Source organism: Pinus tabuliformis, chromosome 8 (assembly GCF_031772625.1).
Source record: "Pinus tabuliformis cultivar Carrire ecotype Pingquan chromosome 8, CPIR1, whole genome shotgun sequence".
Taxonomy (NCBI): Eukaryota; Viridiplantae; Streptophyta; class Pinopsida; order Pinales; family Pinaceae; genus Pinus; species Pinus tabuliformis.
In genome coordinates this window covers 2,076,849,921-2,076,873,579 of record NC_142294.1, presented here as the reverse complement: position 1 = coordinate 2,076,873,579, position 23,659 = coordinate 2,076,849,921, and the positions used below count along the sequence as shown (strand labels likewise).

Sequence of the window (23,659 nt, the reverse complement as noted above, 5' to 3'; positions counted from 1 at the left end):
CCTTCTTAACCGCTGGCCTTGCTTACGAGCTTCCTTTACGTACTGCTTTCCTTACTTAGGGGATTCCCTGATAACGACGAACGTTACATGCCTGGGTTACTCGCCTTAGAATTACGAACGATGCCTGCGGGACTTACTCTTTATGCTTTCCTTCCTTTCCCGCTAGTCAAGCCTGCTTACGCATCCTTTTGAAAGAGATTGATTATTTCAATGGAAACTGCCAAGTTGAAAGTGCCGCTATTATCGGCTGCTGCCAGGCTAAGACTATCGGACTAAGGCTATTACCTTAGGCAGTCTAATAGTCCTAATTGCATGGAGACTAATAAGGCTAATAGTACTTAGTGCTAGTCGTGTAGGCTGCCAGGCAGTCCATAGTGCTTTAACTCCACTGATTCGATAACTTCTTCTAATGGAACCATGGCAGGTTGCCATAACAAATCGTTTTTATCAGGTCGGATACTCGCATCGGGTCAATCAAGTGGAATCCCTGAGCTACAGCGAGATCAAGCGGGAGAATCACTCCTCAAATTTGATACTGGCATATAGACGTATAACTTGTCATGTTCCAATGTCTCATCTGATTCTCTTTCTTTTTAAAATCACGGTACAACAGCCCGAGATCCTCCTTCAGGGAGTTCCATCCAGACCTTCTAGCTATTACCTTAATGGAGCCCTTACCTTAAAGCTTCTTGAACGGGGCCTGGAAGGGCCTTACTGCTTGAACTCCATGGAGCGTCCTATAAGGACTAAGGGTATGGAACGACACCTCTTTTGAAATAGAATCCCAGGTTTTGCCCAGGCAAGCAGTTTCGTTGGAACATAATTGATAAAACACCCAGTGGTAGGTCTTTGCTAGCCGGTATAAGCCAATAGCAAGTATCGCCTCTCTACATATGATACTGGCATATATACGTTGAACTTGTCATCATGAGAAATTCTCTGGCTAGTAGTCTTTAGAGCTAGTAGTTATGGCTTAAGGCAGTCCATACATAGTGCATGGAGCTTACTACGGCTACAAGTTCTCTGAAATCGATGATGACAACAACTTTGTATAATTTGATGTTGTTTCTCAATTCAGCCTCACCCTCGTACCTCGGATGAGCGCCTCCGGTCCTAGTTTTTATTGAGTCGGATTCCACCCAACAACCTATCTGGACAACCTATCTGGGGAATGAAAGTGGATTGTCTTTCTCGCAGTCCAACTATTGATCTTTCTTAGGTCTAAGTTATATATATATATATATATATATATATAAGACTTATCCATATAGTGCTTAGCTTAGCGCTAAGTAGTTCCTATCTATAAAAGACTATTCGGCTTTGGCTACGTACGACGCTTGAATCTCTATAACGACTGCCTTACTCTGACTGGCTATGATCGTCTATTGGACCCTATGGCTATGATCAACTATGAGCGATCAGCTATGATCAGCTATCGACAATGACCCCCCGGCAATGCCCGGTGTCGATGCCTTTTCTTCTTTTTGTGAACCGATGAAGGATGTCTTCTCGTCTGTTTGGGAACCGATAAGGAGGTTTTCATTTACTAGAGCTGCATACATATACCTCTTTACCCTCGACGAAACCATAGCCCTATATCTTCCGAGACCTAGATATCTTCCTCGACCCTATATCTATTCCTCGGTCTATACTCTATAAACTATACCTCGACCTCACTTACCAATATGGAACTGGAGTTTGTGGTAGGTCTCGCTCCGTGTCACTGGCCCCGCGTCAACCAACAAGGAGGATCTGGTCATGTCGAGAAAGAGGATATGGCCGAACCAACCCGTGCCAATCCGTGTCGGGAATGAGGATCGAGAAGGGTCGACAGAGTCGGAAGTCTGGGCTGTGGTAGTTTATGTTATCCCAACAAGGAATTGGGGAACAACAAGAAGGATATGGCCCAACCAACCCGTGTCGAGAATTAGGATCGAGATAAGAAAGCGCCTACCTGACCACGATATGTAATGGATTTCAGGTTCCTCCCTCTCTCTATACCACGGGGGCAGCCAAGCACGCATTGACGCTGATGCACCAATTAAGTCAAAGAGTGACTCCGTCCCTTGAACTTAGAACCTTTCAATGGTCTAGTGCCGTAGGAGTAGGTGGACTTGGCTAATGGTTCAAGGTGAAAGCCTCATGGCTTCAGGTGAATGGTGGCTGACTCGTGTGGCTTTTGTTGGTTCGATCGGTTTCCTCGTCCCACACTCAATAGAAAATACCGAATCCAGACCTGCTGGCCACCACTCCGAATTCTGATCTTAACCTCGAATCGTACTGAACCTTCCCTTCCCTCGTACTGAACCTTCCCCGTACTTACCCCGTACTGCCCAGACCCTCGAATCGTACTGCACCTTCCCTCGACTAATAAAGAAATCCTGATAGTCACATACATCACTAACTCTATTCACTCACTAGCGTTCGTGGGGAAGGAAATACCAAGATGCGTAATGCACCTGTCTTTCCCAAGATGCATAACTGGCCTTTATAAAGATGGCGTACTGGCACCTGCCTTTCCTCAGTCTAAGAAAAAGATCTAGGCCGTAAGTATGGTGTTGGTGCGGTGTTGGTGTGATGTTGGCGTGGGGCTTAGGTGTGAGTGCCTTTGTTAATCCATAAATCCAACAAGTCAATTCATAAATTAGTAGGCGCAGAGAAGCGGGCGTAAATGAACAATTGACTAGTTTTATTGGGGAAAGACCGGAACAATACGTACCGACCACACCCGGGCTAGCCCATGAACATACTCACAAGTTGAGAACACACCGAATCCAGACCTGTCAGCCATCACGCGGTTAGGGTAGGGGAAAACACATTATAGAAGGAACCGACTTGCCGGCCACACAAAAAATACCACATTGCCGGTGCTCGTGGATGCAGTCTCCTCGAAAGTGTCGGTGCTGGTTCTTCATACTGAACCTTCCCCGTAATAGCCCACCCCGCCTTCCTCCCTCTATCGTATCGCCTTCCCAACCTGCAATCGCAACCCTCCCTATCCCTATGGAACGGATACGATCAATTTCTATAATCATTCTATACGAGCATCAGTGGCGATCATCTGGGGATTCAATCCAGCAAAAAGCATAATGACATATATAAAGAATGACCAACGGGAAAGGAAGGCATGGCTCAGCTTGGCAAGTGAGATTGCTTGGCAGGTGAGAGGGCTTGTAGGTAGGAGCGTACTGACACATATCGATGCATTCATTCATTATATACGTAATTACGTCATTCGAGATAGGAACCAGATGTGCACCTCGGCGAGATAGCGTAATTACATATATAATAACGGTGATAATACACCCTGCTTTGACTCATTCCCTCCTAATTGATAGCCCGGTGAAATGGTGGTAGTTATATATGAGCATGTGGTAGTTTAGGTTCAGTCAGTTCCTTGCTTTCCTAAGGATCAATGGCTAAGGCGAGCCTGGTTGTGTAGGACCGTAAGAAGAGAAGTGATATAAGTGTTGGTTGCCGCTGTAGAGCAGCTTTTCAAGTTCAATCAGTTGCACATTCCATGGTGATATAGCTAGCTCTAGAGAGTTTGATGGATGATTCCGTGGTGTTCTAGCATGCATCCTTTGGCTTGTTTGACCAAATGTGCCTTACCACGACTTCCACCATCAGTGCCTTTGGAGAGATTTCAATTTACTTATTGGGTGGGGGGGCCTTGGTCGAGCAACTTCGTTGATGGCGTTGGTCGAGAGTTCGATAGGCTCACGATGGCGTCCAGTCGAGCGATGGCGGCCTTAACAGTCGAGCATTCGTACCTCACCCTGCCGGGGGCATGATGGTGTTGGTCGAGAGTTCGCTTGCTCACCCTTTTTCTTCAGTTCGATTTAGTGCGCGGAAAGACAACCGAGTTAGCTTAGTGTGTTTACTCGGTAGAATGTCTTCCCTTCTCTACCCTTCCCTTATCTGCCTTGACCATGACCAGTGTTGCCTTCGCAGCATACAAGCTTGACCAGAGATACTTGGCTTGAAGGCAGTATGGGGTTACCTCTTCGCATGACTATGGCTCGATAGAATCCTACGATCCCTTACGATCCAATCATCTCAGCAGACGTGTCCTAGGTGTGCTTGTTCGCTGACTAGGCCTAGAGAGAAACAATCCCATCATCCCATACGTTTCCTAGGCTCTGCCCTTGAGCATAACCTCCAACACCTTCATTCCGGTCATGAAAAGTATCCATCATTCCATTGGGTGTTCCTTCTCCGGATTGGAAGAAGGAGCGCTTCTTTGGTGTGTCCCAAAGTCGCCCAATAATTAAGACCTCTCCGGAATTTCCTTGCCCCCCGGCCCCTCCTTTTTCTCCTCTGGCGGCTTCGCACCTTCAAATCTGATATAAGTTGGAATTGGAAATGGTCAAAATGCTATTTCTCTATTTGGGTGAGAATAGTGGTCAAGTGTCATTGGCTTTTCTACTGTCCGTTATAGTGCGATATGTGGGAGCAGATAAGACTAAAGTGGTATTAGATAGATTGGTAGCCCAGCGGATTGGATCAGCGTATTGGATCAGCCGGGGAGCCCATCCTAGTCGATTAGCCCAGCCCAGTGGAAATGATAGGTTTCTATGCACTTGATCCAAGAGCCGATCCAAGAGCTGATTCAGGTGTCAAGGCACTGAATGCCCGGTACTCTATGACAGGGGTAGATGGGTTCTTGTAGGTTTTTGAAAACAATGGAGCATTTCTTCTTGGATTTCTTCTTTGATGTTTTTGAACCGATCACATCTTACGACGCACCTGGAGAAGTTGCTGAAACAATTGTGTATAATAACATATATAATGCAAGCTGAACAAACTTACCCATCTTACAAGAAAGGTGTTTCCCGGGTTCCCCAGTACGCTTTAGCCCGCTTTCTGTTCAATCCGAAACTGCCAACATCTGCCGATAATAATAGCGTACCCATCACTCCCAATCCCAACTCCCCATCATTCACAAACAGATCACACGTACCCCTCCTCATTCCCCTGATCACGTACCCATCGTTACCAGCCATCGTCCCCTTCATCCACTGGAAGATCGCACGCACGTCCCCAGCACTCCCCAGTCCACCATAACCGCATTCTTACACATACTCGCATTCTATAGCATTCTCGCATTCAGTTACCCCGAGAAAACAACTCACAGGGGCTATTGGGTCTACTCAATGGGCCTAATCCACAGGGAGGGAAATAATCACTGGCGATGGCGATGGCAATGGCAATGGCGATACTCCTACAGAGAGAGGGGGCTATTCTCTACAGAGGTGGATACTCATACAGAGACACAATGAGGTACACGTTAGAGGTTACACATTGAGGTTAGGTTACACGTAGAGCAACACATTCCGCATATACACTCTGATTGCCAGGAGCTATTCGTGCCCAGTTCGACAAGTAGTTGATCCCCCGTACCCAAAAGGAGGTGTTCCTGCTTTACTAGTTGCAGTACTTGACCAGGATAGGAGGAGTTGTTCTACGTGCTGTTCTTGATTAACCACGCCTAGGAAGCAGGTGATTCTAAGTGTGTTACCTGTTCTTGATCCACCATGCCCAGAAAGTAGGTGGTTTTGATTCTAAGTGTGTTACCTGTTCTCAATAACAACATTTGCCCAAGAAGGTGAGTCAGTCAGGTTAGGGCCATTACTGATACGTGACTAGAATGATTTGATTCTATGTTACCTGTTTTCTCAATACCCTGTGCCCTTGAATGAGGTTTTCGTGCCATGTTATACGTTACCGAAGGACAATCAGCCATGGGGAGTAGCACCAGTTAGCGAGTCATTGATTTTCCACATCAGCGGTCCCATATTTGAAGGCTGTCGCATAGTCCCACATCGACAGAGAGCAGAGATAGGGGCGGTTCAACGGACGGATGATGTTGCAGTGTGAGGTGGACCAATATAGAGAGGTTTCTTATTTGCTGCTTGCCGGTTTATGATATGTTCGCTTACCGGTATATGTCCCAGAAGTGTTGTATGCAAAGGTGTAACGATCGCGAGAGAGAGAGGTATGGTTATGATGTTGTTGATTGCCGGTAGATGTCCCCAGAAGGTTGTACAGATGATGTGGTCTACGAAGGTGTGCTGCTTGCCGGTTTACCGCTTGCCCCCATGAGTAGTATAAAAGGATCGCTACAGCTCGATTATACGCCCCGCATTACCTGGCATACCCGGATCGGCAAAGGTTACAAGTTCGCTTGCAACAGATTTCAGCCTTGATGCTTATTGGGTGGTGGGCGGTGGTCGAGCCTGCTTACGCATCCTCATTCACTATTTTCATTTCAATCAACTCCCCTGGTCCCAGGCAAGGGGCGTTTTTGTTGTGTCATCGGGGCCTCTCAACTGGATCATCGCCCTATGCTTGAACTTGAATTCACGCTAGTCGGGGAGTGACCGTAAGCAAGGTGGGGGATGCCCGCCCGGAGAGTGATTCATTGATCGCCTACAGATTAGGCCCAGGCACCAAGTTGACTTGGAACAGATTGCACAAAAACATAACAATGGACATCCCTCCCTCTATTTATTCCCCTCAAATCGCTAGCTAGAAGGTAAGGAGAGAAATGCCCACTTTCTATTCTTATACTTAGCATTCTTCGCACAATGAAAAGTAGATCATGAGCATAATTACATATATAATTCATTCATCTTGTGCCTATTGTGTTCTATTGTTTACTGTTCCTACTGCATAAATGTTAATAATAATTGAAGATTAACTAATGCTTTGAAATATTTAAAAAGTTCTAATTGCCAACGAATACTGATTCACCCGCCCTCTTAGTATTTCCAACACTCCCTTGGGTCCAGTGTTACTGATATGCGGCCTTGACTGCTCCTTCGCTACTCGTTTCGAACTGGTAAAACCCTCAGTAACTATAAGCTGCCTCGCCTCTCTTGGGTCTGAAAATTGGAGTCACTCCTCGACTTACTGGGTACTGAAACCCTGAAACCCTTCATCTTCAAGTATCAGTGCTCCAGAAGAGGGACCAACCATCCCTTTCCCCCCCCTGAACTCAGCTGAAATTTTTACTACCTCTTTAGATTGTACCTGAAGCTCCTGGAGGGAGACCTCTCTTGTCGGCTCGTCCGACTTGAAATTTTCACAAAGATTAGTTGCCTCACTAGCCTTTTGACTCAATGGATTCTTGCATTTAATGGACCTGTTCAATCTTTCCCCTCATCGGCTTCATTTTGCCCCAGGTTCATAACCAAGCACGATTTTAGACCCTCATTTCCCTGAATACCACTGCTAATGACGATGTCCTCCAACCCTCTTGAAAATAGACCAGATACAGGAAAACACGAGGGGTTTTTTGAACTTACCCGATTCTTCGCCGACTCCCTTGTAGCATGAACCACTGATGTTGCCGCTGTCACTAGACTCTATAGGAAAGCAATGTCAGACCACCAACGCCTCCCCTTTGAAGCACATGGAAATCTTGCATCCAAAAACCCTAATATCTATTGAAGGAAGAAAAATCATCATAGGGGAGCTCCAACTTCCACCCTATATCCACTAATAATAAGGGTGATTAATTTGCCACCCTATAATATCCGATCGACAATAGGCGAGATACAACTTACCAGGAAAGGATCACAACCATCTTATTGTCTAATGACAATAGGGGAGATACCACTTGCCATGAGAGGAAAGGATCACATCCATCCTATTGTCCACTAATATTCCCACCTTGACCCTCAAGAGTCAATTGGTAGAACACCCGCATCCTCAACCTGGGGTAGATACCCGACTTACCAGTGGTGAGGATCACACACACCTAGGTTACCTCACCCATTGGCCAGATGGGTGGCAATTCCAACAAGCCTAGCTTGTGGGTAGGATGCCAATTAGGGTATACTCTGCTAGACATGATAGGGGGAGATACTTGACTTGTCATAAAAGACAAGGATCACACGCACACTATAGTGACTATAGGGGAGATACCTGACCTACCATAGGTTAGGGATCACATACACCTATTGTCCAAAGATCCCTCCAGCCCAGGAGCTCTACGACTCAATTCCTCTAACTTGGAGCTTAAACAGGGGGGAAGAGCATAACTCAGTGTTCTCGATCAACCATGACCTTTACTTGGGAGGGTCACATCCATCAATCCAAGTTGGTCTCTGAATATCAAAAACTTCCCTTTCGACAAAGTCTTGGTGAGAATGTCAGCAACTTGCTATGTTGAATCCTCATTGCTTCAATTCCACAATAGATCAATGTCAGAGCCTCACTTCTCCCTCTTCAACATATCCCAGATATAGTGATATCTAATCTCAAAATGCTTGTACTAGTCAAGGAACACAAAATTCTATGAAAAATAGATCTCATTCATATTATCGCAGTTTATCACAGTCATATCCAACACATGCTCAAACAACCCTCCAAAGAGCTTTCTCAATCACACTCCCTCAACCATCCATGCTAGCAATAATTTGCTCTACCTTAATGACTTTTCTCAATGACTTTTGTTTAGCCCAACTCTGATACCATGTTAATTTTTAAGGCTAGATTGTTCTGTGCTGAGGATAATTGCATTTTCAATTTTTTCAGCATTTACATTTCACATTCACCCCATAACATCATAACATCATTAGCAATTATGTAGAGATAACAATAACATCAAAAATGTAGCGGAATAGAAAGGAACAACAAAAGAAAAGCATACACAATAGAGACACCGAGATTAAGGTCAAAGACCAAACCCAACTTGATTCTTCTTCTATTAGATATTCATCAATTGTTTAGCTGAGATACAAAGTACAATAAGATACATCAACCACACCAGGCCTCCTAGGGCCAACCCAAGTCAGTTCACAACTACGATTGTGAATTGAACGATCTTACCTCCATTAATTACATCATATCACTGTCTTATCAGAAATCATTGTGAAGTGTCATTGTTACTATCACTGTCGTCATATAACATACATTCTGTATTGTCAAAGCCATACCTCACTGTCTGGGACATACATCCCTGCCATACTAGGTCACTGCCATATCCAAGGTTCGCTGTCATACAAGGTTATTCCCATATCAATTGTCACTGCCATTGTCATATTCATATTTCAAAGTCACTGTCATGTACACAGGGTTACTGCCATTGCCATATCAAAGATTATACTCATACCAGGACACGATACATTACCTTCATAGTTATACAAATCTAAGTCATAGATATACAAGTCCAAATTGCTGGCATAGATATACATGTCCTAGTCACTATCATAGATACAAAAAGCGAAGCCACAGGGATACGATTCGAGTCAAAGACAATGTCACTATAATATGAATGATGCCGATGTAATGCAAATCATAAAATCACTATAATGCGATGGTCATACAAATCCAAGTCATATATATATATAAGTCCAAATCGCTGTCATAGATATACATGTCCTAGTCACTATCATAGATACAAAAAGCGAAGCCACAGGGATACGATCTGAGTCAAAGGCAATGTCACTATAATATGAATGATGCCGATGTAATGCAAATCATAAAATCACTATAATGCGATGTACACAGGTCTCAGTTATGTGTTGCCCCATAGCCACTGTTGTGCGATGTTATAAAACCATTGTAATGTCCTCTGAGTAATGTAATTTCGCTTGAAGAGTAATGTGTATCGCACCTCACGACAGAGATGATGTCACTGTAGATACATTGCAAGCCAAATAATGCGAGTCGCTGTAGATACATTTGCAAGCTAAGGAATACGAGTCATTGTTGATACAATGCAAGCCAAGGAAAGACGTATTTAACCACATAGAACATGAGACTGCAAGATCCCTGTAATTATTAAGCCATAGAGCATGAGGTGCGATTTCATTGTAATATAAGTGAGCCACAAAGGATAAATCAAGCCGTTGTTTAGCGAATACGAGCCACAAGCATATATTACGTCCCACAGAGATTCAAGCAAAACATAAATTATAATAATTGCGAGTCACTTTAATTCAATCTACAATAATATGTTTCCACTATAATATATCGATGCCACCACAGAGATATGTCGTTGCTAATGTAAAGTATAGTAACGCATAGAGCGAGCAACACAGGAATGCAAGCTATGTCATCAAGCCACAAGAGTATATACCAATCATAACCAGAATGCTCGAGCTAATTGGAACAAATGAAACGTAGAGTATATGTGCGAGCTTCACAGTGTATATGCAAGTCATTGTAATTATGTATATGGACCACAACAAGGATGCGAGTTATGTCACAGAGTATAGAGTGTGTTGCGAACCAACAAGAGCGAGCCACAGTTATATAGTATGAGCCTCGAGCCATGAGCTATGAAAAATGAGAGGAGCCGTAGGAAGGATAATATGAGCCATAAATCACAAATATTCACACCATTGAAATGTAACCTCAGATCTTTTGCCCTTGTGAGATCCATATTGCTCTTAGGGATGAGAATTAATCTTCTATTTATAACCTTCCTACAAAAATCAAATGGGAGCCAAAAGGAGTCAAACTGACTTTAGGGATTCGAGGGAAAATACTTACAATTCAAATTTTTGCTTATAACAATATTAAATATATTTAACAAACAATTACTTGTCCACATTTGTGCCACATTGATAATAATAATTTCTTTATCAATTTGAATCTACTTTTAGGGCATGAAGGGCTTCTTCGGGTAGCTGGGTTTCCCTTTGGGGAAATTCATCCCAAAGCTGCCTAAATTTCAACAGCTCCAACAAATCTTTGTACACAACTGATTTTTGCAAAAGCTCACAGCTCAAACGTGGCCTCATAGCGAGAGACGTATGCATTGACACACTAGCATATCAATGAGACAGCAGCTGGTAAACAACTCTGCACACTTAACTGAGCCCTTCTAGCCATACATCAGGTCTCAAAAATGTTCTCGGGTCCTGATCCTTTGCCAAAGAACTGCTTCAGATTTTGTTGACTGCTAAATTGAATTCCACCAGATGTCCAAGTGGTTCAAATCAAGGGATGATTTGAAGTATGCGATACCCAGACTGCAATAGTGCTTGCAGTGTATACCAATTCCCTCAACTCTAGCAAAGTCAAACCACCATTTGATGGTCAAGCATCCATTTTTTTGTAAGGGCCATTTCCAGGCGAATCTCCCACATGCCAAATGGTGGGGCCTCGGTATTATTATATAGTATGCCCAGTGGCATCACATTTTGTAGATTCAGTCTTGTTTACTGCTTCAGATCACCTTCGTTGGAGATACAATGAATATATGCTTCATTATTTCATTGGACAGTTGTGTCTCTTTGCTTGCTCATGTTTTCATTAGAGTCTTATGTATGTTTTTTTTCCCCTGGAAAAATCAGTGTATTTCATTGATAATCAGATTTACATGAGAGTCAGTTTTGACATGATGTTCAGTTCCATTCTTATATTGCACTACCACGCAGGGTATGCTTGTCAGTGTACTATCAGTGAGTTTTTGAGTCTTATGTATGTTGTATTTAATATCTTTTGTATTCATTGTTCCTTTATATGCTTTTATATTTAGAGTCTTAAATGTCATACTTGTATTAGGGAAAATCACGATAGATTGTTGTCTTCGTTTGTGTTGCATCATCAACTTCTTCATGTGCAATCACAAGAGATTTCTTGAAGTATAATTCTAAAATCTTGGGTCTTTGAGATATAAATTTATAGTTTATTTTTATAATACCATTGAAATGTTGATATAAAGTTTCAAAGTTAACAAAAATTTGAATTCTGGGGGTTGACAGGGTTGGTTATCGATATGCTTAAAGGAAAGCTGCTCCATTTTCATCGAAGTAATATTTGGTATAATGATCCTAATCTTACGAATTAGGAATTTCTCAGCCATGACAAAGAACAGGTTTTCACATTCTCTTCCGAAATTCCTTCACACCATAGTTCACTATTATGTTGAGAGTGATTATTTTTTATTATCTCGTGTTCTCTATTTGTACTACATTTTACATTTCTTTGCCTAGGAATGGATATTGTAAAAACAACCATGTCAAATGCATACATTTCTTAATTTGATGTACATCTTAATTTTCTCGAGAGGCTGAAATAGAATAATCCTGTAATGACTTGCCGGGGCTGTCCTAGATACTTGGAAAGATGATTGTGTTACTTTCTCTATTTATTTTATTGCTTTAAGAGCAATGCATCGAATTATAATAAGTGATAGGAAGGAAAAGAAGGTTTATTGGTGGTCGAAGTCAGATAACATGCATTAAATGGGATAATTTCCAGGATGATTGGTGCATAGATAGATAGATAGATTTTTTTTAACCATCCACGAGGCCGAATGGTCATATGGGATAAGAGTGAGAACATGCTATATGACATTTTCAGTGAAATTAAAACAAATTATTACAATAAAAGAAGATGGTTGTGCAAAGGTGAGAACCACATCATGGTCCATTTCTGCTTATATAGCTGCTCTATTCTCCTTTTCTCCATTTCCAGATCTGGATGTCCCTTTGTCTTTGATCTCAGTAGCCGGTTTCTTGCACACATCATTTTCTTATCCAGCCTTGTGCGTCCCACTAGATAATCCCAAAACTTTGATTCATGATCTTCAATATGCAGATTTGATCTTTGCCTTATTTGTAAGTATGTTTCCCAATGAAGAAGAAAATGCTACTCGGTTTGCACCTCCTCCTTTCCACATACCTAACATAGCTTCTTATCCATGGTTCCTTGGGTTGTTCCCATCTCCTTGTTTAACATCACACCTTGTGTGAGCTGGTCCTTAGTTGTGCTATTACCTACTTCTCTTCCCGTGGGATGTTAAGCTTCAAGTAGTTTTACACATTGGTTTCTTCCTATTTGTTTAATTTGTTTATATGGTATTGTTTCCTCTTAATGTGTTTTCTCCATTTCCCTTCCCACAACATTGTACATGTTTTTTTAGTTCCTCGCTATCAATTAGGCAACTATCTTATACTATATCCAGTTCTTTGAGCTATCTATACATATAGGACATAATATGTTGAAGTTTCTAAGTTTACTTAGTTTAGAAACCCTTCATGCACTTTTTCTGATTTATTCCTACTTGTTATTTTTCTTTAACAAGTTATTTGCAAAGTAAATACTGAAAATAAACACCAGTGCATGCTCAACATATTACAGATCAGCAACTAAAAGAAGCAAGGACAAACACACCACATGACACCATTATTTTGGGACCAATGTCCCCAGAAAAACTCATTGCGGGAAAACCGATGTAGCTATGTGAGGGTTTTCTTATTAAGCAATATCAGAGTACAATTTGGGTGCCAAAACTGGCCTACCCAACAGAGAATTTCCTTAGCAGCTATACCTCATAGTTTGAGAGAAATCTCCTGGCTGAAACCCCGGAAAATCCTTCCAATACTCCTCAGCACAAAATTGCTCTGCAACCCTAGCGTCTGCCCAAACCGGACTGCGTCAGCCCCTCTCTATCTCACGCTGGCCCCGCGTCAGCTCTGGGAGCCTATGCGTTAGCTGCATTGGCCCCTCTGGTGCTCTGCGCAGCACTTGACTGCCTCTGCGTGGCCCTGCGTGAGCCCTTGCTGGCTTTGTGTCACCCTTCTTGGCTACTGCGCTACTTTCCCGACACAATCTCTGCCTTCTCTGTTTCTCTGTACTCAGTGCCCCTCAGTTGCTCTCCCGATCACTGATTCTATCTCTCTTAGCAAACCCCGCTCTAGAGAATAGAATGACTGATCATTTGGTGTATTCTCCAAGTGATCTTCAAGCCTTCTCTTATAATTTTCCTGTTGACATCTCAATGATCGAGATTAAGTCCCTAATCAACGGTTAAGATTAGATTTGGCTCGATCCATGTTATTTGGACCATTCTAACACAGATTCATATTAATACACATTAATATTTTATTTTCCCCAAGTTTAGTGTTAGGGACTCCATTAAAAATATTAATTATTTTAATATCTCCTGATATGTTTAGAATCTGCCCAAACCCTTTCTGGGTATTGGAGATCTCATGTGCCCCAACCTTTCCACCAAATTTTGTGGCTAAAGCACATCCGATGCTATCCCAAATCAACACTCCCTCTTAGCGAGGACTGTGCTCTAGCAATACTCCTCACTGAGTATTACTCTGATCATCCAGCATTGGTCCCTGTGCTGATGCTAGGCCTTCCTGCCCAACATCCTGTGCACTGCTGCATCCTGTACTGCTGCCCATGGTTCTGCCACTGCCACTATTGCATCTGTACGACAACTCCCTCTGCATCCGTGCTGTTGCTGGTCCATTCTCCCAACACTGCACCTCCTCTCATCATGTTGCACTGTGTTGCCCACTGCTACACTGCAACTCAATTATTGAGAAGTAAGCAATCGATCTCCCAATCTGACCTCCTTGTTGGGCTAGAGACACCCACTGTTGCTGAAGCTCCCTCTGTCGTTGACAAGTGCTCCCTCTCTGACCTCTGCGCTACTGCAACAACTCACTGCATCTCGCACTATTGCACACCTCTCTGTGCCATCCTGAATTGTTGCAACACTCCTATGCCTCTCGCATTGCTGCAGCCTGCTAGCCTCGCGTTGTCTTAGGACTTCTGCACTGTAGCTCTCTTTGCTGCTCCATCCGCGTCCGTCTCTACCCACTCAGCCAGTCCTGCTACTCCTCGTCGGGGCTCACGTAGCAAGGTCTAATCTAAGAGGCTGGGTACCTCAAGGATCCTGCCCCTCATCCCCTATAGTCCGCCTGACTACAGCTCGATGTCTCCCCAATTCCGCTTAAGTGGCGTGTGTGCACTCATGGCACAGTCATCGTTTGTCAAAACTTCCTTCTCTGCCCATGCTAGCGCTGCCTTAGTCTCAGAAGACTCTCCCTTACTCTTCTTCCTTGGGAGTCTCAGAAGACTCTCCCTTACTCTTCTTCCTTGGACACTGGGTCCCATAATGACCCAGCTCCCCAAAGTGGAAGCACTTGATCTTGGAGAGATCTTTCTTCTTTCGCTTTTCTTGCTTTCCCTCAGATGCTAGGGCCATGTCTTCCTCCTCTTGCTTGACTTTGATCCCCTTGCTGCAAATACCCGTCTTCGAATGCTGTCTGATCTCTTCATGGCGAAGAGCTGCCCACATCTCGTCCCAAGGTGGAAGTGTCCCTCTGCCGAGTATACTCTGGATAAATACTTCCCAGTCTTGTGAGACAACATTTAGGGTTGTCCTCACCATCAGCTCTTGATCTGCTGTCGCCCCTATAGCAGTCAACAGATCTCAGATCTCATTCAGTCCTCCGAGGAAGGTGTCAATCAGTTCTCCCTTCTTCATCTGATACGACCTCAACTGATTCTAAAGTAGCATTCTTCTCTGCACAGAAGTATGTTGGTACAACTTTTTGAGAGCCTCCCACATCTCAAATGTCATTTTCTTCTCGGCTATGTGTGGTACTACATGATCCTTGACCCTGTCAAGGATAATGCTCTTGGCCTCGCCATCGCTTCCTCGTACTTGTCATTATGGGATAGCTATTACCTTCAAGGCGAAGTTCTTGACACGATTCTTGTCAAGTACGGATAAGATTCTGGCCTTCTAGACTGCGAAGTTCGATGCTTTGTCCAGCCTATCCTAGTCTCTTACCCCGTGTAGTGCCATGACGCTCCTCTACTTCCCTCCTAGAAGTTCTCTGTTCGACTCCTTTGAGTCTCTACTTCTCGTCTGGAAGTTTTCTTCTAGACTCCCTCTGAGTCCTGATTTCCCTTCTGGAAATCCTTTTGCTGCTTGTGGAGATGTCCCCTACTTTGATCATCTTGTGCAACTGCACTGCTGATCTAGGTTCCTCGGCTAGAAACCCTCGGTAACAACTTCTCTGGCCCTGCTCTGTCAGGTATTGTTCTGACTATAGTACCTCACCAGCTCCACTCTGCAATATTCTTGCAGCCTTCTAGACCCCAACAATTGCCTCTCTGTGAACTGTGTTAGCCTCTCTCTGCCTCACGTTGGCTCTGCGTTACCCCGGATGGGTTTGCATCAGCCCTGCGTCAACCCTCTAGCCCTCTGCATCAACAACGTTGGCCTCTCTTAGGCTCTGCACAGTTCCCGACTTCTTCTGCGTGGCTCTAGGTAGCTCTGTGTCACACTTCCTTGGCTTTTGCGCTGCTAGAAACAACTTCTGTCACCTCGGGACAATTGTTTTCTGCTGTTATTGCTCCGCCCGGCTGATGTCTTTTAGTCCTCCTGTGATTTGCAACCACGCTCTGATACCATGTTGAAGTTTCTAAGTTTACTTAGTTTAGAAACCCTTCATGCACTTTTTCTGATTTATTCCTACCTATGTGTCATTTTTCTTTAAAAAGCTATTTACAAAGTAAATACTGAAAATAAACACCAGTGCATGCTCAACACATTACAGATCAACAACTAAAAGAAACAAGAACAAACACGCCACATGACACCATTATTTTTGGACCAATATCCCTGGAAAAACCCAATGCGGGAAAACTGGTGCAGCTATTTGAGGGTTTTCTTATTCAGCAATATCAAAGTACAATATGGGTGCCGAAACTAGCCTACGCAACAGAGAATTTCCTTGGCAGCTATACCTCACAGTTTGAGAGAAATATCCTGGCTGAAACCCTGGGAAATCCTTCCGACAACTCAACACAAAACTGCTCTGCAACCCCAGCATCTGCCCAAATTGGACTGCGTCAGCCCCTCTCTGTCTCATGCTGGCCTTGTGTCAGCTCTGGGAGCCTCTACGTCAGCCCCAGGAGGCCCTGCGTCAGCTCTGGGAGCCTCTGTATCAGCTACGCTGGCCCCTTTGGTGCTCTGTGCAGCACTTGGCTGCCTCTACGTGGCCCTGCGTGAGCCCTTGTTGGCTCTGCGTCACCCTCCTTAGCTGCTGCGCTGCTCTCTCGGCACAATCCCTGCCTTCTCTGTTTCTCTGTACTCAATGCCCCTCAGCTGCTTTACCGATCACTGATTCTATCTCTCTTAGCAAACACTGCTCTAGAGAATAGAATGACTGATCATCTAGTGTATTCTCTAAGTGACCCTCAAGCCTCCTCTTATACTTTTCCTGTTGACATTTCAACGACCGAGATTAAGTCCCTAATCAACTGCTAAGATTAGATCTGGCTTGATCCATGTCTTTTGGAATATTCTAACATAGATTCATATTAATACACATTAATATTTTATTTTCTCTAGGTTTAGATTTAGGGACTCCATTAAAAATATTAATTATTTTAATATCTCCTAATCTGTTTAGTATCTGCCCAAACCCTTTCTGGGTATTGGAGATCTCATGTGCCCCAATCTCTCCACCAAATTTCGTGGCTAGAGCACATTCGATGCTAGCCCAATCAACATAATAGGACTAGTCATGTTCAATGATACAACCAATATAGCCACTTGAGCATCATATCAAGTATTTAGTACTCCACGTGTTGAATCCCTCTACCAAGGAACATTTCAAATCCTAGTTGAGAAATATGCCCTAGCCCTAGCCAACGACTTACCTTATGAGGTCGAAAATTAGGTTTTAGAGGAGAAAAGTGAAATTTAGGATGAGTTTCAAGGTGATCAACCATGTAACAAAGGCAAGTGCCTTGACCTTGGGTGATGGAGTTTAGGGGATAGTTAAAGATGACTAAACCTTGGCAAAAGAATAAGGGAATATGAAATCCTAGGTTAGAAACCCTAACTATCACTTTTGTGAGGGAGCAAATTCAATTGGGAGAGATAGTTAAAACATTTGTTAGAAAATCGGAAAGGCAATTTTTTTTTTCTTATATTGATAATTATTTGTGATAGTCTTATGTTCTTATTAACTTATTTATGTTCTTCTTTTTATCTTCTTCTCATCAAGCAATCATCAAAGTAAAAACATGAAGATCAGAGACACTAGATGTAGGCACTCAGCATGGGCTAAAACCCCTTTATGGGGGAAAACCCAGTTAGAACTCTTCCTTTAGTAGATTCAAATGAAGATGAGATAGACTAAGGTTGACCAAAAGATCTTCCTCCTCCACCAAGTCGAGCTTCCAATGTGATACAACAACTTTCAATATTCTCCTTTTGTTCAATAGCTATAGCTTAGCAACAACCCAAAAATTTGCACTTTTCAGTCTGCTTGCACTTCTCGGTTTGCTTGCACTTTTCGGTCTGCCTGCACTTCTGAAATTTGATTTTTTGTTGTACTTCTGAAATTTTGACTTGCCTTAATATACATGCTTTTGCCCCTCATTAAGGCCGACTTGTCCAGTTTGATGCTGACTTGGTGGAGGAGGCCTAATTGACCTATTTTACATTAAAATAAATTATTTTCTTGACAAATAAATCCCAAGAAGGGTCTTTGACATTATGATATGGACAAGGACTCTTGACATAAACCCTAAAAGCCTGCAATGGAGGCTTTGACCTATAAACAATTGACTCACATGAAACCCATGCTTTAATAAGTTAGTTTCTTTAATAATAAAATTCCTTTTTCTTTCTTTTGGCAAATACATTACGTCATGACTCAAATAAAAGTATGAACACTGACACTAGTTACATTCTTCAACACTCCCTCTTAACTAGGGAGGTATTCGTAATTACACATATATAAAAGCATATGGAATATCTCAAAATGATATGAACTACATAGATTTTTAGCACACTCATTGCTGCGGACTAGATACCCGACCAGGGTATTCTATCTAGGTGGGACTAAGGGTACTCAAGCTTTAGCCAACTCTAGGTACCATCAGGCTTTTAAGCTCTACCACCAACCCAGGGATCTAGGTGCATATCCAAGGTTGGAGCTCCATGACCAATGCCACCCTCCTTCTTCAGAATCTAGACATCAGTACATTGGTCGACCAGATGTCCTCCCAAGCATCTTGCCATTAGATGCTTTATCTCTCCCTATAAACTAAATTAGATATATCCATTTTTCCAAGCATGCTTCCAAAGTGTTCAACCTTATTGTGGAGAGATTTACCTTTTCTTCTATCTAGGCTCCCTCTCAACTTAGGAAGATCCACAACTTCCTTATCGGAGAAACTTTCTCAAGGCTTGAGGAACATCATCGTCATCATCAACATTCTTACAACTTCCTTTATTCATCATGCTTATCTTCAGGTCATCTTCACTTATGACCATCTTCAACATCCTGAAGATTAGGTACTTGCAAAACTTCTAATAGCAAGTACAACCAAGTACAAGTATACGTAAGCATGAAGTCAATTATATCAAATCATGTCATCATAATGGAAGCATCAAAACATTCAAACTTTAGACATCAGACACCTAAACCTAAGTTGATCTGTTAAAGTCTCCTCCATAACTCTTGTGTAATTTGCAGTCTTCCTTTACCAAGGAAAATATAAAAAGGTTATTAGCATATAATACAAACAAATCTTGATATGAGAGGGAAACCAAACATAAAAAAGGAGACAAGAAACAAGATACTTCTCTTTGGTAAATTGGCGAGGGCTTCCTCTTAATCCAATCTTAAGGGATACCTACAACTTATAATTAAAAAATGTTCTAAAAAGACATCTTAAACCTACAAACTCTAGAAATCAAAACATAAAAGGAAACATTCCAAAACTCAAGATAGAAGTTTATGCGAGGGAGAACTTAGTAGTATAAGTCCTTGACTTCCGAGTCTTTAGTCTTGTTCTTCTCAAGTGGAGCTTCATCAACAACATTCGCATGTTCTCTATCTCTCTTTTTATTCCTCGGATTCTCTAGACATCAAGTTTTGTAGTGACCCGTCTTATGACAATTGTAGCATTCAATCTGGGATAGGTCAACTTTCTTCTTCGGTCCTTTGAAGTTCTTGAAGGTTCCCTTCTTCTTGTGATAAGTAGAATAGGCATTAGAGGTGTTTTCTTCTTCATCCTCATTCTTGTTGTTTACTAACGATACTCGAGCTTTTTCTTGACTGCGTGCATTCCACTTTTGTTCAAATGATGTAGTATCCTTCCAATTGTTAAGTCTTAAAGCAAAAGCACTCCAAGATTTTGGTGGTCCTAGAAGAGTAGTAATTACAAGCTCCTTTTCTGGCACAACTTCATCTATTGCTTGGAGTTCATCCTCTAATTCTAGTATCCTTAAAGTAGGATGATACAATATCATCTTTCGTCATCTTAATATTCCTTAATTCATTCTTGAGGCTTGCTATTTGACCAGTGTTCTTGATGGTGAATAATTTGGTGAGAGCTTCATACATTTCTTGAGCGGAATTTATGTTGGATATGTATGGAATTAGGTTATCCTTAACTCCATAAACTGTTAGGTTCATAGCCAATATTTTTGTTTCTCTGAACTTTGCTTTCTCTGCTTCACTTTATTCATTTGTAGGCTTCTTGATTTTTCCTTGAACAAGATTCAAAACTTTGTTCTTTTCGAGGATGAGTTCTATCCTTTTTTTAGGCCCTATAGTTAGAGGTTCCTTCTAGTTTGTTTTCTCCCTTCATTGAGTTTGACATAGTTCCTATAGATAGTAGGCATGTCTCTTTATATGATCCTCTTTGATGACCTTTCCTTGATCTCCTTTTCTTCAATAGATCTTCAACCTGCCTTTTTCTTCCTTTTTCACCTTTGCTCTAATACCATTTAAGAAAATCGGAAAGGCATTTTTTTTCTTATATTGATAATTATTTGTAATATTCTTATATTCTTATTAACTTATTTATGTTCTTCTTTTTATCTTCTTCTCATCAAGAAATCATCAAAGTAAAAACATGAAGATCAAGGACACCAAATGTAGGTACTAAGCTGGGGCTAAAACCCCTTTATAGGAGAAAACCTAGTGAAAACTCTTCCTTCAATAGATTCAAATCAAGATGAGATAGACCAAGACTCGAGACCAAAAGACCTTCCTCCACCAAGTCAAGCTTCCAATGTGCTACAATAACTTTCAATATTCTCCTTTTGTTCAACAGCTATAGCCTAACAACAACCCATAGATTTTGGCCCCATCTTCTTCAAAATTTCAGACCTGCCTGCACTTCTGAAATTTTCGGCCTGCCTGTACTTTTCAGTCTGCTTGCACTTCTCGACCTGCCTGCACTTTTCGGCTTGCCTGCACTTTTTGGTTTTCCTACACTTCTCAGCCTGCCTGCACTTTTCGGTTCGCCTACACTTCTCGGCCTGTCTGCACTTTTGAAATTCAATTTTTTGTTGTACTTTGGAAATTTCGACTTGCCTTTATATAGATGTTTCTGCCCCTTAGTTAGGCCGACTTGTCCATTTTGATGCCAACTTGGTGGAGGCCTAATTGACCTATTTTACATTAAAATAAATTTCTTTCGTGACAAATAAATCCCAAGAAGTGTCTTTTGCATTATGAAATGGACAAAGACACTTGACTTAAACCCTAGAAGCCTGCAATTGAGGCTTTGACCTATAAACAATTGACCCAAGCATGAAACCCATGCTTTAGTAAGTTGATTTCTTTAATAATAAAATTCCTTTTTCTTTCTTTTGACAAATACATTACATCATGACTCAAATACAATTATGAAGACCGACACTAGTTACATGTTTCAACAAGGTTCACTTATGGGATTGTCATTCACATTGTATTCACATTCTATAAGTGGGTAATGCATTCATTACTATCATCAAGAGTTCACAGAATATTTTTCAACCATAAATTTGCATATAGAAACCCTAGATAAATAACCATTCCATTCAATAGCCACAAAATAACAAAGATTTATCAAGTACAAGGTACACTTACAAAATAGAATGCATGAACAAGTCTTTTATTGCTCCAAAATGACATCTCCAAAGTCAAAGAATATCTCCATTAACAAAAATCCTCCATAGATCATATCTCCACAAGATACAAGTCACAATTAAGCGAAGGCAAATTATCTAAGAGGGACGACATAATCACAAATGATGATGAGATATGAGATGAACCTATCCTCTATTTATATGAGGATTAGGTCACCTAATTATGATTTACAAAGCTCTTAAAACAAGTTTGATTACTAATTAATCTTCAGTTACAAGCAAACCCATTAGCTAAGATCAAATTATGCCTAATTTTCCCACACGTGTGAGCCATAGCCTCTAAAATGTTGATGCCATCCATGATAAATGCTCCAAATGCCATGTCCAATGGTAGTGAGGTGTCAAAGAAGGTGTAGAAGCTTGGAATTTCCAAAAAATTAGAGTTGGCCCTCAAATACTTAATATCTTTTGTGGGGTCCTAAGATCCAACTGTGGTGCCATAAAGTGGTCTCCATGGGTCTCCAACTGCTAAATGAGGCCTCCTCCTTTTCAGTGTCAGGCCTTCCTTTGGTGCAACAACCCCTCCCTAGTCTATCAATGGAGACCATCCTCATTTGGGCTCTGAATCAACTCCTGCCCATCAGGTTGTGTTAAGGCCAATCTGGGGGCATACTAGGTCTAGTGGTGTCATCATGAAGAATCCTCAAGCTGGGTAAAAATTGACCAACATCTTGGGTCTTGGAGGTACTTTGGGACACGTGTCATTTGCTGGTGCTCTCATGAGGCTCCAACCTCTCAACATTGCACTTACTTAGGCCAATGTACTTAAGGGTCTAGGTACTTAATGAGTGGGTGCCCAAGGCCTGGGTTGTTGAACCATATGACATAAAACAACATGAATTCTAGTGAAAACAACCATCCATCAGAGACTAAGATCAATAATGAATCTAAGTGATCCAAATTTGAATGGTAAGTGCAATTTAATACTTCAAACAAAGATCCCCTTCCGAAATCAGGATCAAGTTCTTGCAAAAATGTTTTCTCCCCAGGCAGGGTTGGTTAATGTTCAACCCTATTAGGTGCATCCATCCCCTAAAGGGAAGTAACAGTTCTTTGGTCCACCCTTTAATTGATAGGTGTTATTGAATAATAATATGGTAATGAAGGGGAGAATACTTCATGGTTAAGAGCCATGGTCTAAAGGGACCAGCTGATGGGGGTGTCCACAGCTTGAGTGTATAGATGTGAGGAGGGAACATTTATGGATGCATGAGCTACCAACTTGGCCTTGATCTTTCCACCGCTCTTGTGCACCTTTTACTTCTTCTTTATTATTCGTTGTATTACCGCTTATAGCTCAAGGGTTAGAGCTTACTTTGTATGAGTCCCCTTCTGCCTTATCATTGACTATACATTCATTATGATTGCTCATATATACCGGGTCTCCTCCCATCGATGAAAGTCCGTAAAGAGTAGGGAGCCTTAGCAGAGGTGACAGTGGGCTATCGCTCCATTGTTGCCCTCAACCTAGTAGTTGATATATAGGATCCCCTCCTCGGACTCTTGCTAGTTTGAGTGGTAAGAGGTCCAACCCTTCTTGGAATGATCCACCTGCAAGCAAAAAGGCATAATGGGTTTGCTCCCTACTTTGCCTCCTCCATGTGACTTGGGATTGCTCCCTACGTCGCCTCCTCCATGTGACTATGTGGCCCTTTGATGGCTCAATCCATTAGCTTTAGTGTGATCCTAATTGTTAGGAAAATTATTAGATCAAAACACAGATACAACAATTAATCAAGAAACGAAATGATAGTAAAAACCAACCCACACAATGCACAATTGTAATTTTGCAAATGATTTTTTTATTGGTGGTACTTATCATATAAGAAAACGACAAATTCTCTAGAGGAGAGGCTAGCCTTTTATAAAACTTTTCTAAATGCTATATAACGGCTAGTTGACTTTTCCTCTAGGAAAAATTATTTGTTTGTGATCCACTTC

The 23,659-nt window shown here is 42.0% G+C and overlaps 1 protein-coding gene across 2 annotated transcripts in view; it reads left to right on the top strand.

Moving 5' to 3' along the window:
* Positions 1-23,659, top strand: part of ABCC13 (multidrug resistance-associated protein 11) — a 547,614-nt gene that overhangs the window by 78,560 nt on the left and 445,395 nt on the right. For both annotated transcript variants that reach the window (XM_089375024.1, XM_089375023.1), the window contains exon 6: positions 11,724-11,836. In XM_089375024.1, the coding sequence (XP_089231150.1) occupies positions 11,724-11,836 (113 nt within the window). The remainder of the gene's footprint in view (positions 1-11,723; positions 11,837-23,659) is intronic.